Source organism: Podarcis filfolensis (assembly GCF_964270895.1).
Source record: "Podarcis filfolensis genome assembly, chromosome: 3".
Taxonomy (NCBI): domain Eukaryota; kingdom Metazoa; phylum Chordata; class Lepidosauria; order Squamata; family Lacertidae; genus Podarcis; species Podarcis filfolensis.
Window position 1 is genome coordinate 18,694,925 of NC_139606.1, and position 23,453 is coordinate 18,718,377.

General features: G+C 39.8%; 1 protein-coding gene across 4 annotated transcripts in view; it reads right to left on the reverse strand.

Moving 5' to 3' along the window:
• Window positions 1-2,966: 2,966 nt before the first annotated feature.
• SMC6 (structural maintenance of chromosomes 6) overlaps window positions 2,967-23,453 on the reverse strand; it is a 33,873-nt gene continuing 13,386 nt past the window's right edge. For 3 of the 4 annotated variants that reach the window (XM_083607150.1, XM_083607149.1, XM_083607151.1), the window contains exons 12-27: window positions 23,193-23,281; window positions 21,352-21,522; window positions 19,982-20,160; window positions 18,452-18,653; window positions 17,433-17,547; window positions 16,078-16,238; window positions 15,849-15,984; window positions 15,002-15,082; window positions 13,413-13,583; window positions 12,430-12,567; window positions 11,421-11,566; window positions 10,824-10,949; window positions 9,508-9,613; window positions 6,946-7,098; window positions 6,215-6,312; window positions 2,967-4,635 (exon numbers count right to left, since the gene is read on the reverse strand). In XM_083607150.1, coding sequence (XP_083463276.1) covers window positions 4,524-4,635; window positions 6,215-6,312; window positions 6,946-7,098; window positions 9,508-9,613; window positions 10,824-10,949; window positions 11,421-11,566; window positions 12,430-12,567; window positions 13,413-13,583; window positions 15,002-15,082; window positions 15,849-15,984; window positions 16,078-16,238; window positions 17,433-17,547; window positions 18,452-18,653; window positions 19,982-20,160; window positions 21,352-21,522; window positions 23,193-23,281 — 2,184 coding nt within the window. In that variant the 3' untranslated portion in view covers window positions 2,967-4,523. The remainder of the gene's footprint in view (window positions 4,636-6,214; window positions 6,313-6,945; window positions 7,099-9,507; window positions 9,614-10,823; window positions 10,950-11,420; window positions 11,567-12,429; window positions 12,568-13,412; window positions 13,584-15,001; window positions 15,083-15,848; window positions 15,985-16,077; window positions 16,239-17,432; window positions 17,548-18,451; window positions 18,654-19,981; window positions 20,161-21,351; window positions 21,523-23,192; window positions 23,282-23,453) is intronic. The other variant, XR_014546466.1, reaches the window with a different exon arrangement.

Genomic DNA, 23,453 nt, shown 5'->3' on the forward strand with positions numbered 1-23,453 from the left:
CTTCTCCTTTGTTTTCTTTTGCATGAATAACTGGCCTTTCTTGGGCGGAGAGCATCACTGCGGCTTTCTGTGATTTATAGACTAGTCCACAAAGAAGTCTGTAGAACATTTGGATTTTGAGGCATTTGGGGCCCACGCAAGAAAGCAGAAGTATGGCTGCAAGCTTCAGCATTTATGTTCCAATAAAATCAATGAGTTGCTTCCAAGGTGTATGAGGAACTTTAACAACCCTGTGCATTTCTGCTGAGAAATCAATCCAGTAAGATTTACTCCCAGGAAAGTGCTATAGGATTGCAACCTAGACAACTTAGATACAGTGGTGCCTCGCAAGACGAAATTAATTCGTTCCGAGAGTCTCTTCGTCTTGCGGTTTTTTCGTCTTGCGAAGCACGGCTATTAGCGGCTTAGCGCCTTGTGGCTATTAACGGCTTAGCGGCTATTAACAGCTTAGCGGCTTTAAGAAAACAAGGAAACAAAGGAACAAAGGAAACAAACTCGCAAGAACTCGCAAGACGTTTCGTCTTGCGAAGCAAGCCCATAGGGAAAATCATCTAGCGAAGCGACACAAAAACTGAAAAACCCTTTCGTCTTGCGCGTTTTTCGTTTTGCGAGGCATTCGTCTTGCGGGGTACCACTGTAAAACGCAAGTAGCTGAACTGTGGACCAGGTAAGGACTATCACACACACAAAAATCATTTAAGTTTTTGTATGATTCTGCAACATCAGAAAAATGTATCTGAGAAAACCCATGGCGGAACACTCCTAACCAAAGCTTTCATTTTGGATGCTTTGATATTTTGTGATTTACTTCTTAAGGCAAGACCCAAAATTTCAATAGAAATCACTAACACAGTTTAATTTCACACTGAAAAAAATGGGAGATTCACCGCTGCTAGCACAGGCAGCCCAATTCCAGCCCTCTTACCCAGACCCAGCCACCACACTAGGATTTTAACCCAAACAAGAATCTCTTACATTAGCCATTTTTTGTTTTAAAAGCTAGTACCAGTGTAGTTAAAGGGTTCTGGACAAGAACCTGGAAGACTAGGGTTCACATCCTCAGTCATAAAGCTTATTAGGACCTATCTCGCAGAGCTGTTAGGATAAAAAAAAAATGGGACGGGGGAGAGATGCACACAAAGAACAATGTATGCCTCCTTAAGTTCTTTGAAGGATAGGTGGAATATACATGCAATAATCAAACCCCACATTCAAGGTCACAGGGAACTAACTTATCATTAATTTGGCCAATGTGAGACAGCTAGCTTCAGACAGCCAACACAATCTAACAACTGAAATCTTCCTCACCAGTTACTGTCAGATGGGTACATTTTATCATTTGTGGTGGTCTTGTGAGAAAGTCAAAGACTTCTGGGAAATGATTTATGATGAGCTGGGGCTGGGGAGTTAAAGGTAACTTTTACCAAAGAACCAGAAGCCTTTCTATTAGGAATAATAGAGCAGGAGACTGAAAGACCACAAAAAACTGTTTATGTATGCAAGCAATGGCTGCCAGAATGCTTTTTGCACAGATGGAAAGAAGGAACTGTCCCAACCAAAGAAGAACGGCCAATAAAGTTAACGGACTATGCAGAACTGGCAAAATTAATGGGAAGACTAAGGAATCAAGAAGAAAAAATTTTCAACAAAGAATGGGGGAAATTTGTGGACTGTATCAAAGACTATCATAAACAACTAAACACACTGGAAGCATTAATCTAAAAACAAGCAATTAAAAGGTTAATTTAAAAGTAGAGAGTAATTAAGTAGAAGATGCAGTTTTGGAAATGATTTTATATGAAACCACAGAAGGGGAGTCGAATTGAGTATGTACTGATTTACATGTGATTATTGTTAAACTGAAAATTGGAAAATAAAATTTACCAGTTACTGTCAGGTGAGATGTCAGGTGGGTGGGCAGAAGAAGCTGCAATTACCTTCTCTCCCGGCTGCAGATTTAAAGCTGTAAAAAGGCATCTGTGAGTTACAACCGGGCAATTTTAGAGAAGGGATCCTCGTGCCCACCCCAAATCCATTCCAGTAAGTGATTGAACAAAGTACAATTATTATGAAGTAAAACATTTTATCACTTGTCTGCAATTCTTTCCAGAGAGTGTACCTGTCAAAATTGCCCTAAATAAAAGCAGCGTGCAGGAACTATGCCATGCACTTAATATTATCAACAAATGCCTTCAAATTGCTACCAATGGAACAAATCCTTCTGAATTAAAATAGACCACGCTTCCAGAGTTTCAAGCAGGGTTCACAATGGCTGCCAGCAGCAGATAATTTAAAGATGTGGCCTGCGGCAGTAGATAATTTAAATCCTTAAAATGCCATGGGAATAAATTCACGCCATGAAGAAAAAAAGTCAGAATAATCAGCGAACGAACACAACCTTCAATAGACTCAGACGTTTGCTATTACAACAAATGCCACTTGCCCATACTGTCTTGGTGAAAATACTGCCAACCTTCATGCATTTGGAGCCTTATCCTGGCAGAGAGGAACAGAAATCAGGTTGAGGAAGATTCTGCCCAAAGCAGCAAAGGGGGACTTTTGCTGCTTTATTGTGGAAATTAGCAGGAGCATGTGTCAATAAAGCAAGTTTTCTGGAAAACTCAAAAGTGGAGCACCAGGGAGGAAAGTTTTTGATTAAACAGCTGGTTCATATGAAGTAACAGTTATCCCTGAGCCACAAAAACATCAAAGGGCTTAGGAGAGAGACTGGATTTTAAGTTGACAGATTGTACAAAACCCCTAACACATTCAAGTTCCCATGCAGCTAGAGTCTCAGCGCTTCACCACAACCTATTTTTGAAGTGTCATCACAGCCTTTAGCAACATGTTCAGCCATCACCATCCTCTCACATCACCCAGCAGAAACATTGCCACCATCACACTACCCAACAAAAACAGCAGCCCTCCATATGCTGTTGGAATACAACTCCCATCGCCAGTCCTGATTTGTTTAGTTATTTATTTCATAAAATTTATATACCACTCGACTGAGTTTTGCTTTTTTTTACAAAGCGGTTTACAAAAAGCTTTCATTTAGCTGTGACAGCCAATACCCATGTGGTCAGAGCTGCACTTTATTCCAGATATGCTACACCATGGATTTATACAAAAGCATTATACTGGCAGTTTTGTCCCATTCCTTTCTTAATCCCCAGCATAAAATTTGTGCTTTAGGTCAGCTTGGAGCTTCTGGCAATCTGCTTGGATTCTTAGCATCCTGAATAATGGGTTGCTTTCTGCAAACTGGGCCACACTGCTGCTCACTTGCTTCCAGATTATTTGTGACTAAATTAAATGCCATAACATCACTCAGAGGACAGATGAGCTTTCATGATTTAGGAATTCTTCTATCAATCAGTCTTAAACACAGCTAAATTTTATAATACTCGGCTGACAACCCATCGAGATCTGGTGACCTGCTTGCCCCCATTTCTTCTCCCAGAATCTGTTAAACATATCATGTTGTCAATTTGAGACTTTTAAGATATACAATCCTCCTCAAAACTGGTTTTTAAGCTAAAAATCCTGTTTTTATCAGTAGTGCTAAACTTTTGTGGGGGTAGGGAAGAGTACATCAGATTATAAATTTCATCAAGGATAGAAGTGAGAAATTAAGATCAGCTTTCCTTAAAACAAAAAAAGAATTTGATAGCATCAAGACGCTATCTTTTTTCCAGTAATGAAAATTTTAGACATGGGTGAAATATTCATAAAATGTATTGTTTTATGAAGCCCCCAAGAATAGCATTTCTTAAGGAATCTATGCTGCAAAATTTGATGGTTAAGGCAACTGAACTAGAAATTGGACAAAACATTCAGTTCTTCTGTGTTCAAGAAGCTGTCTAATTCAGAAGTTGCCAAGCCAACCTCTCGGGACATTTTGAATTTTGAGAGTGCTGGGGGCATCAATCACAAATTATCTGCTATTTGGGGGGAGGGGCGTGTTTCACAGTGCAACACAAAATTACAGAGGCAGCCACCCCTGACCACCTTATGCTTATCATGTCCTGCTGGTCCAAACTGTGTTTAAAATCAGTATTGTGGGATCTCCACAACACAGACGGTGCTGTCTAATAGCAACAGGGAACACTCCTTAGTGCCAGGAAAAATATACAAGGCGTTTACACCTTTATTTTGTAAAAAAGAGCAAAAATAATAGTACCATGGCTGTCGTTCCCCAAGTAATCTATTTCTATTCTAACAAAAAGTGACTGCAATGCGGAGGAGCCACATGTACAAAAGATGGCATGTATATTGCAGCATTTCCATCGCCAAAATGCTTTTTGATGCTCTCAAGAATAACTCTAGCTTTGATGCTGAGCGCTGCAAGCTGCAGTAAGAACAAAAGGCACAAGTTCACAAATGCATCTTACGGACATAATTAAAGGTGCGAGTCTCATTGATATCAGCAGGGCATGAGCACATGTTGAACTGAGATCTTAAATTCCTACAAATGTAACATAAAGCAAGCTGATAAAGAGCAATGTACATGATTAAGGCACTCATTCTTCATCCTCATCTTCATCACCTCTATGACGGAAAGTCAGTTTGTTCTGTCCCCTCTCAGGGTCTTGCATTCGAAGGATTCGAATGAGACGACTCGTGGGCAAGGTGCTAAATACAAAACATAAGGGCGAGTTAATAGCAGCGCACTCAAGCATGATTCTTTCACTTGTATCATGGAAATTCTTAGTTTTGAATATGCCATTTAATGAAGACAAACATCTGTGAGAGATACTTTAGATAGAGGGAGCGCTTGGTAATTTGCTGTTCCTCTATATGGGCAGCATTTGAAAATGCAACAAATTCTAACAGGCAGGCCAAACAAGTAGATCGTGACCTACTGGTAGATCACTGGCTCCCCCCAAAGCAGCTCAACAAGCTTGGCACTCCTAAAAAAACTCAACATTTTTGCCCTGCACCCAAAAAAGGGTCTTTTCTCCTTCCTAAAAAATTTAGACCTGAACCCCCAAAAAGGGGGTAGATCACTGCCAGTCTTTAACTCCATGAGTAGAGCGCAGTCTCTAGGGAGGTGGCCATCCAGAAGAGCCAGCTGATTTTGTAACCCAAAAAGGGATTGCCAGCCCCATGGAATGGAGAGTTCTTAACAGTGGGAGAGCAGACAGAGGCAGCTCAGCTGAGCATATGCTGATTGCAATATGATGTCTTATCCACTGAAGCAGCAGAAATTTGCTCTGGTTAGAGCCCTTGATGGTATTTGTTTCAGACGAATTTATCCAGTGGATCTTAATTGGTCCACCCCACTCCACCATCCACCATTAAGGAGAAACGAATACCAATGTTTCTCTTTCTGGAGAGTTTAGCACCTACACTGGTTTACTGCAGAAGCCTTAGATATCACAATTAGGTGATTTCCTGTGATCTCGCAATCAGGCTGCATAATAGTTTTTGGCTCCCTCCCAGACTTAATGGTGGGGAGAAAAGGATCCTTATTAATTCCTGCAGCCTCTGATGCAATGGCCTTGTTTGGGAGAAGAAATTCAGAAACTGGGGCTTGAGTTCTAGCTAGCTTCTGATGAGCATCCTAGAAACCCAGTGAACCTCTTTACTACTGCTGCTAAGCAAGGTACATTTTGGAAGAAGAGGAAGAAAGAGGAGAGTATGGTTTCCTGTTTAGGGGAAAGAGTCCAGACCAGCTCCAAACAGGAGAAGTTGCAGCCAGGTGTCAGCAGCTCAACCAACAGACAATCTGCCATATTCTCTGAACTCTCAAAGCTGCTGGGTATTTCTCTTTAAAACTTACACAGCTGATGGAAGCTTCAGGGAAAGGAGAATGTTGCAATTCACCGCCACTTTTTAATTTATATATGCATCTGATTTTATGCCTCACTTTTCTATAGTCTTGTCTTTTGGCTTCCGTTTATTTTCTGATTAAAGCTATTTCCATCATAGAAGTTTCTAAAGTATCAATGTAGCTGTTTTCTATCTTTTCATTTAAGTTTTAGTATTCCTGTTGACAACACAGCTCATTCAATAAGCCTTTGAGATGCAAATTTAAATGAACCAGAAATGTGTATTTGATTTTGTTGAAGTAGCAAGGCAGAGAAATGGGTCGGGATGGGGAGGACGGAAGACTTATTAAAAATCCAAACAGTAAATATAAAAATGACTGCCACTGACATTCTAAAAACTCAAGAACCTTAATGGATACTGAATATGAAAAGTAGATCACCTCATATTCTGTGGGGTGAGCAAAACAAACTGCCGGTAACGTTGAGAATCTGCCATCTTAAGCATCATATCCATTGCAATTCGCCTGTTAACCATGTCCTAAAAACAAAAATTGCAATGTATCAATATATTTTAATACATAAATTTTATTCAAATTTAATAATACAATGTTGTCTCTTAAACCAGGGTCCAGACAGTAAAATCATGATGGTTTAGAAACCAATTCCAATATCACCCATTTCACAGATAAATTAATTTAAAGTGTTGGGTACCTTGGTTCAAAGAACCACTCAGCCATGAAGCAAACTAGATCGCCATGGACAAGTCACTGCCACAACTTAATCTATTCCCAGTGTTTCTGTGAGACTAATATGCAATAATGAAGAAACCCGCTGTCCTTAAAATAGCTTTCTTCTTGGAATTACTCCCCATTTCAAATTGCATCAGGGCTATACAGTCTTTTCCTCTGATAGATCTCTCAAAGAGAGCAACGTGAACATTTCATGGTTTTATTTTTCAATTTATGCTTAAAACGCTCAGTTTAAGGGGGGGTTGCAAAAAGAATTAGATATAATATACTGAACTATTAAGGGAATATTATGCACCTAAAATCACAAGAAAAAGAAACGCAATATATTCTCTTCCATGTTCCTAATAAAAACTGATAACTGATTAACAGCTATGGAGATCTGTCTAATGAGTATCTGAATAAGTAAACTCAGCCAACTGTACCATAAAGACATCAAATTCATCCAAGCATCTGAAAGGAGATTCAGCAATAGACCACAGAGAAAGGATGAAACACACTGTTGAAAAGGAACGTTCACCTCCAGATAAAGATTTCATGTCATCTAAAGCAGCCTTGTTTCCCTCCCCAGGCTGGACCTTCAAATAAATAAAGAGAAAAAAGTGTAACAGAAAAAGAAAGTTAACTAAAGAAAAAAGAGTTCCCTAACATTAGTGTATACTTATGCAAAGTAAAAAAACAACAACAATACACTTTACCATGAAGGTTCTGTTTGTGAAAAGGATGGCATTCTGCAATGGGCGACTTCCTCCCATCCATTTTTGGATTCGGAACTTCTAGAAGCTTCTTCTAAAAAGGAAGTCAGCATGCTGGCTGGGGGAAATCTGACTACTGGGGAAAGTTGTGTCAGCTGGAAACTCATGAGCAAAGGGTTGAAGAGCGAGTTAACTGAGTTATCGAGAGCTTTCTAAGCAGTACACTATGCAAATCTAGCAGGGCTTTAAGCTCCAACCCTGTTTTACGGAAAGAATAAATTCATCTGTTGAGGTATTGGACTCTTTCTCAAGCGGTAAAGGTAAAGGGTCCCCTGACCATTAGGTCCAGTCGTGGACGACTCTAGGGTTGCGGCGCTCATCTCGCTTTATTGGCCGAGGGAGCCAAGTGAATCACTGATCACAACCTATCTCACGGAAGTCTCCCCCACTGTGAAAAAACTACTAATAGCCAGCAATACCAAATCAATCTGAAGCAAGAAGTTCAATTAAAGAATTGGCGTAAACAGAGTATTCAGACCTAATTTCAGCGCGGCTTAAAGCGAAAAGACTCTTCATGAAACAAACATGCAGTAGTTGCAGTAACGAAAGAAGCTAGTAATAGGCCAATACTGTTAAAAGTCCACAAAAATAAACAAGTTTTCATTGGCAATGCTTCATAAATTGCATCCAGACTTGTAGTACTGGGCAACCACAGAAAAATGATGCCGTGCTAAGGATTAAACAACAATGAAATACAAACGTGCTAAGAAAATGAAATACATGCCATTTTCAGCCTCTCTTCTGTAAAATTAATTCAGTATAGCCAGTCTGTCTTGGAATTATGAGGACACCTTGAGGTTATAACTGTCACAACTATTTTCCCTGTCAAGTGACACCACTGTATTTATCTATAAATACACCATGATCAATTCAAGCTAGATTCAGCTGAAGAATGGTCTGCATGACAGACTAATGGAAATCATTAGGTGAAAAATGTTAATGAAGATAAAATAACGCACAAGCCACTGCCTTTAAAATATGTTTAAGCTTGGCAGAAGAGTGGCAGCAGAGAAGCTTATTTTAGCCTTGTTGATTTTGATCGGACTAAGCTAACCAATATAAAACACTTAAAATATAAATAGTATATACCATCTATACATTTGAGAACTGTGCCTGAAAAGAACAAACATCTTTCCTCCCTGTAATATTTCTGAGGGGGAACTATGCTACAGTGCCCAAGATAGCTTTACAAGGAATTTCCATTAGCTTTGTGTGGAACCAGAGATATATGCATGTTAAACTATAGAGAGCAGGCATAGGCAAACTCAGCCCTCCAGATGTTTTGGGACTACAATTCCCATCATCCTTGACCACTGGTCCTGTTAGCTAGGGATGATGGGAAATGTAGTCCCAAACATCTGGCGGGCCAGAGTTTGCCTATGCCTGATATAGAGTGTGAGTGTCTTGCTTGTAGGGCTGGGACAGCACAGAAAATTATGCAATTGTGGAAATGTTTCTGGAAAGTCCTCAGCAGCTGAGTGTGTTTGGCCGCGGGGCAAGGAGGCTGAGCTCCCAAGTAAAATAACTCAGACAGTAACAGATATGTAGATAGAAAGCCAGCTTAGATATGGAGGCTATCCAGTGTATGCGCAGAATGTCACATGTCATGACCAGGGCTTTTTTTCCATCTAGAACTCAGTTCTGGCACCTCTCAGGTGGGCACCATTGCCATTGTAAGAGAACAAGGGAGGCCCTCATGGTGAGTTCCAGCACCTCTTTTTCTAGAAAAATAGCACTGTATATTACTATATTTTTAGATAACTGCTGAGAAATTTTCTGTTGAGTGAATTGAGCAAACTCAAATTTAAAAGTAGGGAAATAGACAAAAGATGGCATATGGAGTCCTGCTGTAAATGGATGAGGGCAAAAATATAGAAACTGTTTGACCTTTGGACACAGAATTCTGTGAATTAAGGGCTCCAATGCAAATAGGTCCGTGATTCCTCTAAATTTCTGCCTTTCGGGTTACATAATTATTAAGTCACTTCCCCTACTCTTCCCCACTTTTAGGTTTTCCCCCTTTTAAGATCTGTGATCCAAAAACAACTGTATTATTTTAAACAGTATTTTGTAAAAACTGGGATTAAAGGGTCAACCCTCCTCCCCTAAACCAAGAAAGTGGTTTCAAAATGTTGGCTGGTAAGTAACTTATATGAGCCGCTGATGAGATAAGCCTTTGACCAACTATCAAATAGCACACAGCAATTAATAAGGAAATGCAAAATGACTTACAGTAATTGAAAGCTTTTCATTCTTGTGGTCAAACTCAATTTTTCCAGAGTACGATCGCTGACTTAACAAACAGTTGAAGTAGTATTTGCATCGCACTGTAAGGAACCTTTAGATTGAAGAAATGAAAAAATATAGATATACCGTATTTTTCGCTCTATAACACGAACCTGACCATAACACACACATCGTTTTTAGAGGAGGAAAACAAGGGGGGGGGGAATTCTGAATGAAACAGTGGATGTATCATTTTTGTGCTTCATGCTGTGGCCACAGACATGTGATCTGATGGTGAATTTGGGGTGACCCAATGCAAAGATCCTGAGGATCCATGTGGATCCATGCTTTGTAACCACGTTTTTGCACCATTGAAGCCCCAGGCAACAGTGGGTGCGTGATTTTTTTGGTGCAGGCTGTAGCCATGGACATGCTATGTGATCTGATGGTGAATTTGGGGTGACTCAATGCAAAGATCCTGAGGATCCATGTGGATCCATGCTTTGTAACCACGTTTTTGCACGGTTGCAGCCCTAGGCAACAGTGGGTGCATGATTTTTTTAAGTGGGGAGGGAAGGAAAAACACAGGAGGAGCAAGGAGCACGAAAGGGGTGTGCAGATAAGCAGCTGGCTAAGAATGCAGGAGAGGGGTTTAACGGGGGGGGAGGAAAGGAAGGCAAAAGTTTTCCCCCACCCACCCAAGGCAGCTCTCTCTCTCTCCCCCCCCTCCCACCTGCATGTATTCCGGCTGCCTGCGAGTCCCTAGAATGCTTCCCTGGACGCAGTAGCAGCAGCAGCAGCACCGGAGCACGGAGAGGAATTAGAAGGAAGGACGCGATCCTTTCCTTTCCCCTCTGCTTGCCTGGAGGGCAGGGGATTTCCCTGCTCTTTGTTCCGTTTGAGCAAACACAGCAACGAAACAGAAGAGGGTGGGCAGTAAGACCCTGAGGCAGAATGCAGGAAACCACACATTCGCTCAATAACACGCACAGACATTTCCCCATACTTTTTAGGAGAAAAAATCTGCGTGTTATAGAGAGAAAAATACGGTAATATATAGAGAGAAAGATGTATATAACCAAGCATGCTCCTGAATCCAGCATTGTCACTAGAAGCCCAGGTATAAACTGCTTTCTTCCAGCTCTGGCTGGCTCACCAGTTGCAACCATTCCTGAACAATAGGTGATGTTCAAGTACCAAGAGGAAAACTGTAATTTGGGATTCTAGTTTTGCTACTCTGGTCCTTTTCAACATCTATTAACACTGTTTCTCCCCACCCCCACCCCCGCAGTATGTCAGTAAATGTATAACATCACACCAACCTTCTGAACTTCAGGTATCTTTTATATCTCTCATCCATCACCTCGTCCAACAGTTTAATAAATTTCTTCAAATTCTTGACTTCACTCTCTGCAGTCTGGTATTTTTCTTTTGCTTCCTGAAGCTCTCTGCAGGTCAATAAAATGTGTCCAAAATAAGGATAAATTAGTTGAAGACTGTGGCTTGGATGCTAAGTTAAATTAACAAAATTCACAAGAAAATCTCTGACCTCTTCCTTCCCCATGCGGCAGGCACCTATGTCCCACCAAACTTTTCTAGGGGAGGCCGTGAGGGTCTCTTCTGAGCAATGTGGCATGGGATGCAAGGGGCCTGCTATAAAGGGGGTAATTGCCTCAATTGGGCAGAAGCCTGCTCAGTTCCTCTCATAATGGTGGAATCTGTGCACACCAATAACATTGATTGTTGGTAGATTCACAACAGTAAAAAGAAGAAAAAAGTCATCAGAAAAAGTGCTATTACTGTCAGAAAATTGGTTAGGCGTTTGCTTGCATGGCTCTAAAATGGGATTAGGTCTCAAGGAAAGAGCAGGAAGCATATCCCACCTCAAAAAGAACAGCCAAAGGAATCATTACATTTACCTGATTATTTCTTCTCTATCTCCAGTACGTTTTCTTTCTGAATTGATCTTTTCTTTTAAGCGGTTTATTTCTGTATCAAGACTCTTATATGTTCTATTTACTTCTATTCGCTCGGGATGGATTTCTGAAGCCTTTGCAATCATTTCCTAAAGTGTTAAAATGCAAAAACAACAAAAAGAGATTTAAACTCTGTGTATTTTGCTTAGAAGCAGGGTTAATAAAATCCCCCTCCATTTTAATATGACAAGCAAATGGGGCTTTTTTCTTCCACTTCTTTTTTAAAAAAATGTGTAGATCTCTCTAGTGTAATAGGAAATGATACCCAACATTTTACATAATGTTTTGCAGTGTTCAAAATGCCTTGCATGCTGTGTATCAGCAATCAATGTAACCTTGTAGAGAATATCCCAGAATCATCCCCAAAGGATGGGGAACCTTCCCTTTCTTGAGGGCCACATTAGCTTTCAGAAAACAACAAACCTGGCCTCCCCCCCTAAAAAAAGCCCAACAACTTTGGTGTCCCCCCCTCTAATGACAATGGGTAGATCACTGCCAGTTATTTTTTATACTGGGAGTAAATCGCAGTCTCCTGGGAGTTGGGTGTGCCTGGTGTATAAGGTATTATATGTCACCACTGAGACCAGAATCTTATTCTCTCTTTCTCTCTTCCTTTCTGACACAGCAATCAATCAATCTGACACAGCCTAGCAACTGACTGACCACATCTCTACTTGCATCAGTGGGGACCGAAGGCCAATGCTGAAGCGCTCGGGGACCCACAAATCTGACATTTGAAAGGGAAAATGCATAGAGAGCATGCAGGAAATGTATTCTGCAAAACACATCCCATGTGCCATGTTTCATTAGCCTATTCTAATTAAAATTAGCTCCACAGAAATATAGAGGTGAGTAAATGAAAGGGTGCGTAAGAGAATGTAACAAACATCTTCAACATTTACTTCACTAGCAAAAAAGGAAAGGTTTAAATCAGATTAAACTAAATACACACCATTAATTCCTTCTCTTTTGTAGCTAGATCATTTTTATGAGTTTTTATAGTTCCTAAATGGGATTTTTCTTTTTCCTCATAATGCCGCAAGTGGCTTTTACTTCGTTCCAGTTCTTCATCCACCTCATGCAGTCCATCCTGTTAACAAATCAACATGAAATGTAAACTAGTTTTAGTAAGATGAAAGTGGCGTACAAAGTGTTAATTTATCAACTTCAGTTTAAGACAGCATACTTGCGTACCTAATATGGCAAAGTATAGTGAAACTGGATAACATAGAAACAAAACTATATTATCATACTTGTAGCTAATTATAATTGAAGGATAATTATTATTATCAGTTAAGAACAATTGTTTTCAGTATCATACATGAAGTCAAAATAAATCAGATGATACCAGTTTGGTATAAACTCAGTTTAGTGCGTAGCAAGCTTTTAAATTACACAGGAGTCAGAAAGAAAATGTTATATGTGGTGCATTTTATGGTGTTAAAGCAGTAAAATGTTTAGATTTGATAAGAAATGTTTTTCATATATTTTGATTTTGTGGGGTATTTTTACAGCTTCACAACTTCTAGAAATGCCATCTCTTTAATCTCAATTGAAAAATGTAGCCATGTTTTTCTATTCACTTTTTGTTAAAATTCCTTGAGTCTGATGCCATGCATCTGTCACACGTCGTATCCAACAGTGTTACTCAGCTGATGGTAATTGTGTACCTGATATGGAATGAGGAAAGAAGCAATTTTCACTGACACCCCCTCCCTCTGTAGTCCTGTGCTGCCCCCCAAATCTCAGCCCAATGGAGATTTAGAGGGGTTGCACAGCAGTGGGGGAGGGGAAGAGGAAATGCTGAAAATTGCTTCCTTTCCCATTCTGCTGAAGGAACCCTTACTATTGGGCTGAGCAACACCACTTGATGTAACCCAGTGTCTGCAGATTCTCCACAGGATTTTAAAAATGAATATAATAGTGGTTTTTTACCCGGACTGGGCCAGCTTCTTCTTCTACTCGATGGATTTTGTTTCTAATCGCTTCCAATTTTTGTTCTGCCTCTTTTAGAATACATTTCGCATCTTCCATTTCCTTTTTCTGCTGATGCATGTGCTCCTCCACAGTTTCCATCTTCCTCTTGTTATCTTGAGCTTCTTCTTCCTGTTAGAAATATTTCCAGGTTACGGTTAAGCTAATTTCAATTACTAATAATTAAACTGGGCCCCAATCCATTTAATTTATTTATTTAAGGACACTTATAAATCATTTTGTATTTTAAAACATTCAAAGCAAAACCCTGAGAGTAAGATTATAAAGCAGCGAAACAGTATAAAAAAATACATTACAAGAAATTTGAGCAATACAGTATCTATTTAGGCAGTAGTACAAACAAAGGTCATAGAATGCCTGTGTGAACTAAAACGTTTTTAGCATGTGACCGGGGGGAGGGGGGGAGTTATTGATGCATGCCAGATGCATGAGGGGAGACTATTTCACAGATGGTATTTGCTATCACTGTAAAAGCTCTCTCCCAGGTGGCTGTAAGATGCATTTCTGATGGCTGTGAGAACCTCACCTGGCAATGTTGCTAAGTAGACATTTGTATATGAGAGAAGGAGCTCTCTCAGGTAAGTTGGTCCTAAATTGCTTTACAGTTTAACAACCAAACCTCAAATCTTGACACTGCGTTCTGCCTTAGTTGTTGCTTCTGAACCACCATAATAATGGAGCACTCTGAGGTAATCCAGTCTAAGGGTTACTAATGCACAGTTCCCTATGACCAAGATACCCCCTGTCCAGGAATGATGATAGCTAGGAAGCCAGCAGAAGTTGGAGAAAGACACTCCTAATCACTACAGCTACCTGAGCCTCCAGTTACAACAATGGATACAGGAGCACCTTCTGACAAGTATCTGTTACCTTCATGGGGAGCACAATCCTATGCAGGAGAGGCTGTTCACCAGTTTCCCAGATCTAAGAATCACTTACCTACAGGGACTCTGCCTTACCAGGATTTAGCATCAGTTTATTGGCCCTCATGCAGCCCACCTCTGCATCCAGCCATGCTGGTCCAAGATCATAATTGATTTAGATGTTATAGAGAAGCAGAGATGGGCAGCGTTAACATACCGATGACACCATGCCCCAAATGGAAGAGGGAGATGAGTCCCTGTTAAGAAACTTTTAACTGAGACTCCTGTTCATTAAGTGAGGAGTTCCTCAAAAGAAAAAGCTCACTCTTCTCCTGCCCGTGTGTCTGCACTGGCTCGGAAATGGGAGCTTTTAACTATGCATAGGATTATACTACTAGAGTTTTAAACACTAGTAGGTTTATTGTGGCACAAGCTTGTGCTACAACAAAGCTGTTAGTCTTTAAGCTACCCAGCACCCCTCTTTGGTTGAATTATAAACACTTTAAATTAACCCATTTCTTGCTCATCTTAAAAAAAAAAGAAATAAATTGAATCCTTAGAATTCTTATTGATCAGTACAACAAAAAATGCTCTCTGCCACTAGCACAAACACCTCTATGATATAGAAATAAGTACTTAGAAAGGTAGAAAGTGAGCAATTCTTACTAATGTAGAGATGATGACTGACTGCTGTTCCTCCACGTTCTCGAGCTCCATAATTTTTAGCTTTATTTTATTCACTTTTATCTGCAATGACAATAAAAATAAACGGTATGGGGGGGAAATCACACTGGATTTAATACAGACATTTAAGCTGCCACCCAATATACCCTTAACTCCAGAGCTTGCCATCCCAGGACCCACAAAGCCCATCAATGGTACCCCCTGGCAGAAGCCCCCCCCCATTCTGAACTTTCATTGTTTTAAAAAAATGTTAAGTCTCTAATCCCTCCAAGAAAAAGTTATGAAGCAAAATGTGCAGGTAACCTCTAGAAAGCATTATACCGGCTCTGCACTGCACAGCAGTTCCAGCAGTTGGAAGGGCCCACCGCTTCTACTTTAACTAGCTGAAATCCAATCTGATTTCACTCGCTACCCCCAAGCAAACGACTTCGCAAACACGAGCAGAAAAGCAATTTAACAGCTACAAAATATTTAAGAGGCATAGATAACTCATGCCGAAGGTGAGCACTTGTAAAATTTTGTAGAGCACCCAGCGGATGTTTGCTGAACCCAAGGGTTCTTTTGAACCCTGAAGACACAGCCCTAAATACTGTTTAAAAGCCCATTGCCAATTAAAATTTACAAAAGCATTTGTTTTCCCTATACTGGTGTGCCACGCAATGCTAGGTATTTCGCAACAGCAGCACACTTTTGAAACAATGAATGCCATGAAATTAGGAAAAACAAGGATTACTCATATTCTAAAAAGCTCCTGCATGTCAACATCAAACACTAACAACAATTAAGAATAATTATCCAATATGGGAGCTTCTTCCTACGTATCTCTTACTTTTAATTGTTCTTGGTCCCAACGATGAGTTTTAAGGAAATGTTCGTTTTCTCTTATAGAATTCTCAGTAGAACGTATACGTTGTTGAATTGCTGACAGATGGGTTTTTTTGTTTCCAACTTCTTTCTCCAAGTGACTTAAAGAAACAAAGTATTGTTAACAAATGTACACAGAATTTCTAAAACAACAGAGCACAAGAATTGAAAGCTGGTAAGTAACTGATGCTCACCTTATGTCTGCCTCCACATCTTTGCTGAGGATGCGGGCCCTTTCATAGTCACAAGAATAATACCGTCTTGAGAACACCTGATCACCATCACGAGTGAAAGCTTCTCTACAATTTTTTGGAAGATTGTTTTGACGCATAATTCTACGAGCATCCTCATTATTCTAGGGGGGAAAACATGGGTAACAAAAACTTTCTCCTCTGAGACTGGAGTATTCAGAGCTGAGTAAAAAGGAACTTGATGTCTCAACTTTTAAATATACTAATTAATTAATGTGACCATTAAGCTACTTCCTGTCAGTCACAGAGCAACTGTCCTTTAAAATATCCAGTGGGCAACTATAACACACACTGGAGTGCTGTCTTGTCTGCATGCATCTTTAGGGGATGTGACATATTTCCCAGCAGAATTTTCCCTCTCTCAGAATCATGGATATTTCTTCCCTGCAGAGAGAGAACAGTGGGGCTACTACAGTCTACCTGCCTTAAATAAAATCAGCTGCCAATCTCTCTTGAAACTGTAGACAGAAACCAACGAGCTTTTCCCATGCACTGCAATAATCTCACATCTTGTTAAATTCCACTCTCTTTAACATAACCAGCAAGTCAATTTGAGAAACACCTGGCATTTAAAATTATTTCTTTGTTACATGTGATATAGAAATAGCATGCAGTGAATGGTCTAAGTGAGTGGTTTTCAACCAGTGTGCCGTGGCACCCTTGGGTGCCTTGAACGATCATCAGGGGTGCTGCAGGCAACACTGGCCTCTATCCCTCTTTCCTTCCCTCCCTCCTCTGATGTCCTCTCATGTCTCTGCCTCCCAGTGGCTTCCACAACTGTTTGTTGCAGCAGCCCTAGCTACAAACTCTGCAGGTGAATGGTGCCTCTGGGGCTGGTCAGGGGGTGCTGGTTGCCGGAGCTGAGGTGGCCTCAGAGTAAGCAAGCAAGCCAGGGAGTCCAGCCCTTGCTGTTGGGATTGGACAGAAAGTCCTAGGTCCCTGTGGGGCAGTGTGAGGAGTCACCTCCCTTTGGGCCAGGGGGGCAGCTCAGAGATCAGGGGCGGCAGCAGTGGCAGCGGCTGCCCAGAGGACTCCCAAGGAGACAGTTGAGGGAACACTCCACAAGGGAGGGTGTTTGAGAAAGCGTGAGAGACTGCCGGCTCTGCAGGCAAGGGGTGACATAACTGGGCTCCTGAGCCCCACAAGGGTGCCACAAAAAGAATGTAGTTGGTCAAGGGAGCTGTGGACTCAAAAAGGTTGAAAATCTTTGGTCCAAGGTAATACAGAATTATCTGAACTGTTATAGAAACATCAAGTAAGGCTTTCTATGCACTAGAGGTATGAGAATGAAATCTTACTTTGATTAACAGGACTGTTTCTACACGCCGCATGTCAATTAAGCAATTGGCTATTACTGCATTATCGATGTCTAACGCGGCCAAGACTGACGGGAATTCAGGATGAACAACAGCACTATTACAAAAAAAGGACAGTAGCATTTGTATTTTATTTTATGTTCTTACAATGCAGTCACTTCACTTGCAGTCTTACAAAAGATGGCATATAGAGCATTTCAGTTACATTTTCAGAAGCAGAAATATATTGACCATATTTGGAAAATCTATCTAAAATGATGTGTGTATGTGTGTGTGTGTCCCCCATGGATGAAGTCGTTCCATTTGCAAAGGGGTCTTTTAAAACAGTGCAGAACTCTGGAAACCTTTGCTGATTCCTCCTGTTTTGTGCAGCCCCTCACACCACCTCCCATGCCACAGGGTGGAAAAGGGTGGGGGGAGGAACCAACAAAAATGGCTTCTCTGCCTTTCATTAGCAGAAACGTCACTTGGCTCAAATGTCCTTCCATGAACAGAAGCGCACCACTGCAAACAGCAAGATGAATTCTAATTAATCAGCTCAAAGCTGTAGCAGTGTTCAGATATGTAGCAATTCAGAGTGAAGTACCTGATTCCACTGCAAACCAGCATAAGCAGCCAAGTTCATTAACATTATGAATAATTTTACATAACCAATAACTAATCTTACAGCCCAATCTTATGTGTGTTTATTCCAAAATAACTTCCACTGAGTTCATTGGGTTTAATTACTAGTAAAATACTTATGGTGTGCACCCTTAGATACTGCACTTTGATATTCTGCAAACAGGCTGCTGTCAAAGAACTGGGAAATGAAGCCATTTGTATACTATCTGAAAGAAGGTCTCTTGTCACATAATATTTGTTAGAACTAAGGGTGACAATAACAAATATCTAAGTTACCATTAAGTCAATAGTTCTATCAATGACCCTCAACAGTAATGCAGCCCTTAATGAAAATTCAAAATTCCAGTTTACACAGACCAAGTGTCAGATACACTCACCTTTGGCTTACATCATAAAGCTTATTTTGGAAAGAACTAACAACGATTTGAGGACGAGAAGCAGGTTCACAGAATCTGGACATTAACATCTGTAAAGTTCGTTCATCTTTATGATTATCACAGCAAAATCCCCAGATCAAGCCTTTTAAACATGCCTCAATAGCCAGCGCAAAATCAGGATCTTTCAGATGAATAAAAGCACCTGAATGCAAGAAGAAAGACTCAGCATTGTATGTAATGTCAACATTAAACCATCTGAATGACGCAGCCTGAAGTTCTCACCCCCTCTTGTGTGAAAATGCCATAGTAATATAAAAGGTAGCTTGGAGGTAACTCCATTTTCAGAAGTTCACCAAACTAGACATCAAAGCAATTTAAATGCTCATGAATGGGGGGTTTTAGTAGCCACTGCAGGAGTTTTGGAGCTCCACATCCAAAACTAATAGCAGCTTATGTGGGGAGGGGGAATCAGGGAGGGAGGGGGGGAGAGATTGAATGTGCATATGCAATGGCTGTTTAAAATGTAATGAATGTGCGGTTTACATACTTGCAAGCCATTAATGTCAAATTTAGTTTGGGCCTGTGACTATGTTTCTACCATGCAGGAGATTTAAATCCTTTGAAACCAACAGTAGAGACAATGCTTATCTTGGCCTATGAATGGCACAGTTTAATTTTTGAAATTTTTTTTAAAAATACCTCAAAACTTCAATACACTTTCCAAATTTTTTTTTCTTATCCTTGCTTTTTCCATTTTTTTATTCAGTGACTTTATTCTTGCCTTTCTATAGAACGCAACAAATATCAAAAAAGGTTTGAACTTTTATTCTAAAAGCAACTTCCCAGAAGATTATTCCACTAAAATGAATGCAAATCCACAAGCTATAACCTCCTGGCAAGGCTGAAACCACTTTACAATGAAGCAAAGGTGGCCAGCCACTCCTAAGAACGCAAGTGCGGCCCTGTTAAATAAGACCAAAGGCCTACCTAGTACAAAATCTTTTTTTCACACAGTGGCCCAAAACAAAACAAGAGTAAGTATTCCCAATACTGAAGCACGCAAAAAAAAAAACCACAACAAAGTCATGGTAGTCTGTTTTTAAAATGCAAATCCTCAATATATGCACGCTACTTGGTGGTCAGTAAACTACTTATAGACCAACTATGGACTGCTTGTACATTAACTTGCAGATTAACTGCAATGTGTAAAACTGGGGATGGGGGCAGGGGTATGCAGGCGATCCGTGCAAATATCTGAAGAGGGTTATAAAAGCACAGCTAAGACTGTGAAATAGTTGGGGAATAGGAATTTAAGAGTCTCCCACTGTCACCATTTTCCTCAAGACCTAAAGAAAATTACTTCCTTATTCTTCCTGGTGAAGAACACAGCCATGGACGTACATCAAGAAATCACAAAGTTTACTATTACTATTTCAGGATCAAATCTGAGAACCATTAAAATTGCGATGCAGTATCCATAGTCTACTTTTCAATGTTTAAAAATTATTTACAAGGAGAATTATAAATTACCTACGGGTCCTAATGGTTTGTATTTAAACTGCCCCTGCTGGTGAGCCTCTTCAATTGCTTTACAGAGCTTTGGCATATAGTGTCCAAATCTTTTCAGTTGATCTGTTTTACTCTCCTTTAACACTTTTAGCTGTCGTTGCTGAGAATCCAATATTTGCTTCAGTTCCAATTCTTCCTTTCTAAAACAACAAAGAAGCTACTGAAATATCATGCATTATTATTAAGGCCTAGTCCATTTTATAGAAACAGGTAGCCTTTTGCACACCACCTGATTGCTTATAAGGTACAATTGCTTTAGCAGGGCTTCCAAGTCAATCATTGATTCACTTTATTTGTATGCCACTTTTCCACACACAAAAACAAGCTCAAAGTGACTTGTAACAGGGTTGCATTTCAAACAAACACTACTAAACAATTTCATAGTAACATAGCAAAACAAAAGTAGAGTAACATACAAACAAGCACATTTGAATACTATTAATATACAGTCATACCTTCCCGAATGGCTTTGATTTGTTGTCAAACAAATCGGCTTCTGAAAGCTGCAAACCCGGAAGTAAGTGTTCCGGTTTGCGAATGTTTTTTGGAAGCTGAATGTTCAACGCAGCTTCCCGTTTGAGTGCAGGAAGCTCCTGCAGCCAATCGGAAGCCGCACCTTAGTTTTTGAACAGTTTTGGGAGTCAAATGGACTCCCAGAACGGATTAAGTTCGAGAACCAAGGTTTCACTGTAACAAGATTAAGTAAACAACATGCCACATCCAATGACCAAAATAAGGGAGCTTCATTTCTGTATGTTTAGCCTGAAAAGGAAGCAACTGAGAGGAAACAGCCATCTTCAAATATCTAAAAGGGCTGTCACATGGAAGATGGAGCAAGCTTGTTTTCTCCTGCTCTTGACAGTAGGTCCCAAACCAATGGCTTCAATTTACAAGAAAGAAGATTCCAAATAATCATCAGGAAGCTGTTTGCAAAACTGCAAGCCATTTGTATTTAATAACGCATTCTCCAAACTGGTACCTTGGGTGCCCTTCTCCAGAGGAAGCTTATAAAATAACTGCTTTTATTGTTTTTCTTTTTTTTTAAAAAAAAGATGTGTTTGTTTGCAAAGTGGGATGTCAGATGTCTTTACCAAAAAGGCAATCACCTCTACCCCTTGAAGAAAAACAACAGGGAACTGAAACTGAAACGATCCCTTGTCCCTTCCCAAAACTAACCAAGAAAGAGTTGAACATACATGCTTCTCCTCAGACAAATATGCCTGAGGTGCTAGCTGTGGTCCACAGAGCAAGAAAAATAAATGCTCAGAAGCCCAACTTATAGCACAAAACACAAATCAAGTAATAACGACAGTTACATCTCATAAACTTACTTAAGCCTCGCAGCCTCTTCCTTGTATGTTTTTATAGCCTCTTGAAACTGCTTTATTTGGTTATCATTTGATTCTTCTTGATCAAGAAGTGTCCTTAACTGCTCTTCCTTAGCTGCTCGTTCAATTCTTGCTTGTTTTTCCAACGTTTCAGGCCCCGAAATTTGTTCAGCACTGTAACATCATGCAAACCAAACAGTATTATATTAAAGAGCTGCTCTGGAGGAATACTTTTTGTGACATACACCTTTCCTTTGGGGCAGCTTTTATGCATGCAATATTTGAGTTTAATCAAAACTGGCTAGCCACAGTTTCACACTTGCATTTTAAAATAAACACGAATACAGATTTTAAGGCTGCATTTATAGATTTTTAAAATCCCACAGAGACTTATGTTATTTACCATTCTCTGAACAAAAGGCAGCAGCATGTGCTTTTCTACCTGCTTTTAGCAAAGCACTGTAGATTAATTATATAATTATTATTTATACATCACTCTTTGCATCTTAGAGACATCTTTCTGCCTGCAAGGAATATACACTCTAAATAGAAAATGGGGAAAACAGAGAGAGGAAACAGGACAAGGAGGATAAAGTGGGCAGATTTATATTTGATAAAGTCTACCACCAAAGGTTTCAGAGTACACTTAGCTGTCATACAAAATGACACATCCTCTTATGGATCAGCAAGCGATGAACAAACAAGTAGCAGAAAGGAGGGGGAGACAGAAAATTATCACAAAGGAGGGAAGTAAGCAGCCAGCCCCCACACTCATCTTTATTAGAGATCAGTGCTATTTAAGATGCTTATACATTTATCTAGATTCCAGTGGAGTAACCAATTTTTAAAGATCTTTACAACCCAAGCAGCAAAGGGCTCCAAAAGGGTATTTCCAAAGTGACTGAATGGACAACAAAATAGCAAATGAGACTGTGTAAATAAAAGTAAGGTGCTGTTCATGGGGTGGGGTGGGGACGACCCTAGCTTCACATCTATGCTGATGTGGGGTGGGGACGACCCTAGCTTCACATCTATGCTGATGGATCTGAGCAACTGAGAACTTGTGGTTCTGGTGGCTAGTCCAGTAGCAGTTGTAAAATAATAATAATATGAATAATAATAATAAAGGGCTTCTCTGGGAGATTTGTCTAATTGACAAATCATAGTACCATTATACACAGAGTGTTGCTGCATGTGGAATAATGCTAAAGTACTAGTTACTCAATATCAAAAAGGGTATTTTAAATACAGAAAAGGAAAACCAAAATGGGCAAGTGATTGTGGCACTTCTAAAAAGAAAAGCTAGCATCTCCAACTTTTTAATTCATAAAAAAGTTAAGTGAGGGGGCCCTCATAAGGGTTTTCTTTTTTCTTTAATGAAGCAAGCATGCAAAAAGCATTTAAGGAGGAGTTTCTGCATGATGCAGAAGTGGCAATAAGGCTTCTGAAAAAAATAATTATCTGAAGATGGACATTAATGATTTTGCAATGAAGTTTCTAAAATAGAAGAGAAGACAGCCAGATAGAAGACTGGAGTAGTTGAAGTGTGAGATAACCAGAGCACAGTTTTAGCGGAGTTTAATAAGTAGTTAAATAAATTTAATATAATTAAGTTTAATAAGCTGATATATACTCAAGAGATAAAAAAGTTTGCTTATAATAAATTTCAACTTCTCTGTTTTCAACTTGATCAGTCTTGTTTAAACATAGAGGAGAGATGTTTCAACTTCTTGTTTGTCATCACATGTTTCTTACAGATAAATATATATATAGTGGTTTTGGGTAACAAAATGCCCGTTTACTCACTTCTCTTTTTGATACATATTTAGAAAATGAAACATTACCTGGTCTTCAGTTCCTCAATTTTTTTGCAAAGCTGTTCATGGTCTTTCACCAAGCGTTTCAATTCATTTTGAGACCGATTATATGCTGCCTTAAACAAGGAAAGCAAAACTCTGGTGAACAACTGAGTGGAACAAACTTACAGCAGAGATCGACAAAAATATTATAGCTGAAGAGCAACTTCGATCTGTTATTTCTTCTGCCTTTTTTGAAATTATATTCATTTGACCCATTACTCTGCTTTCATGCCTTTTACAATTCAA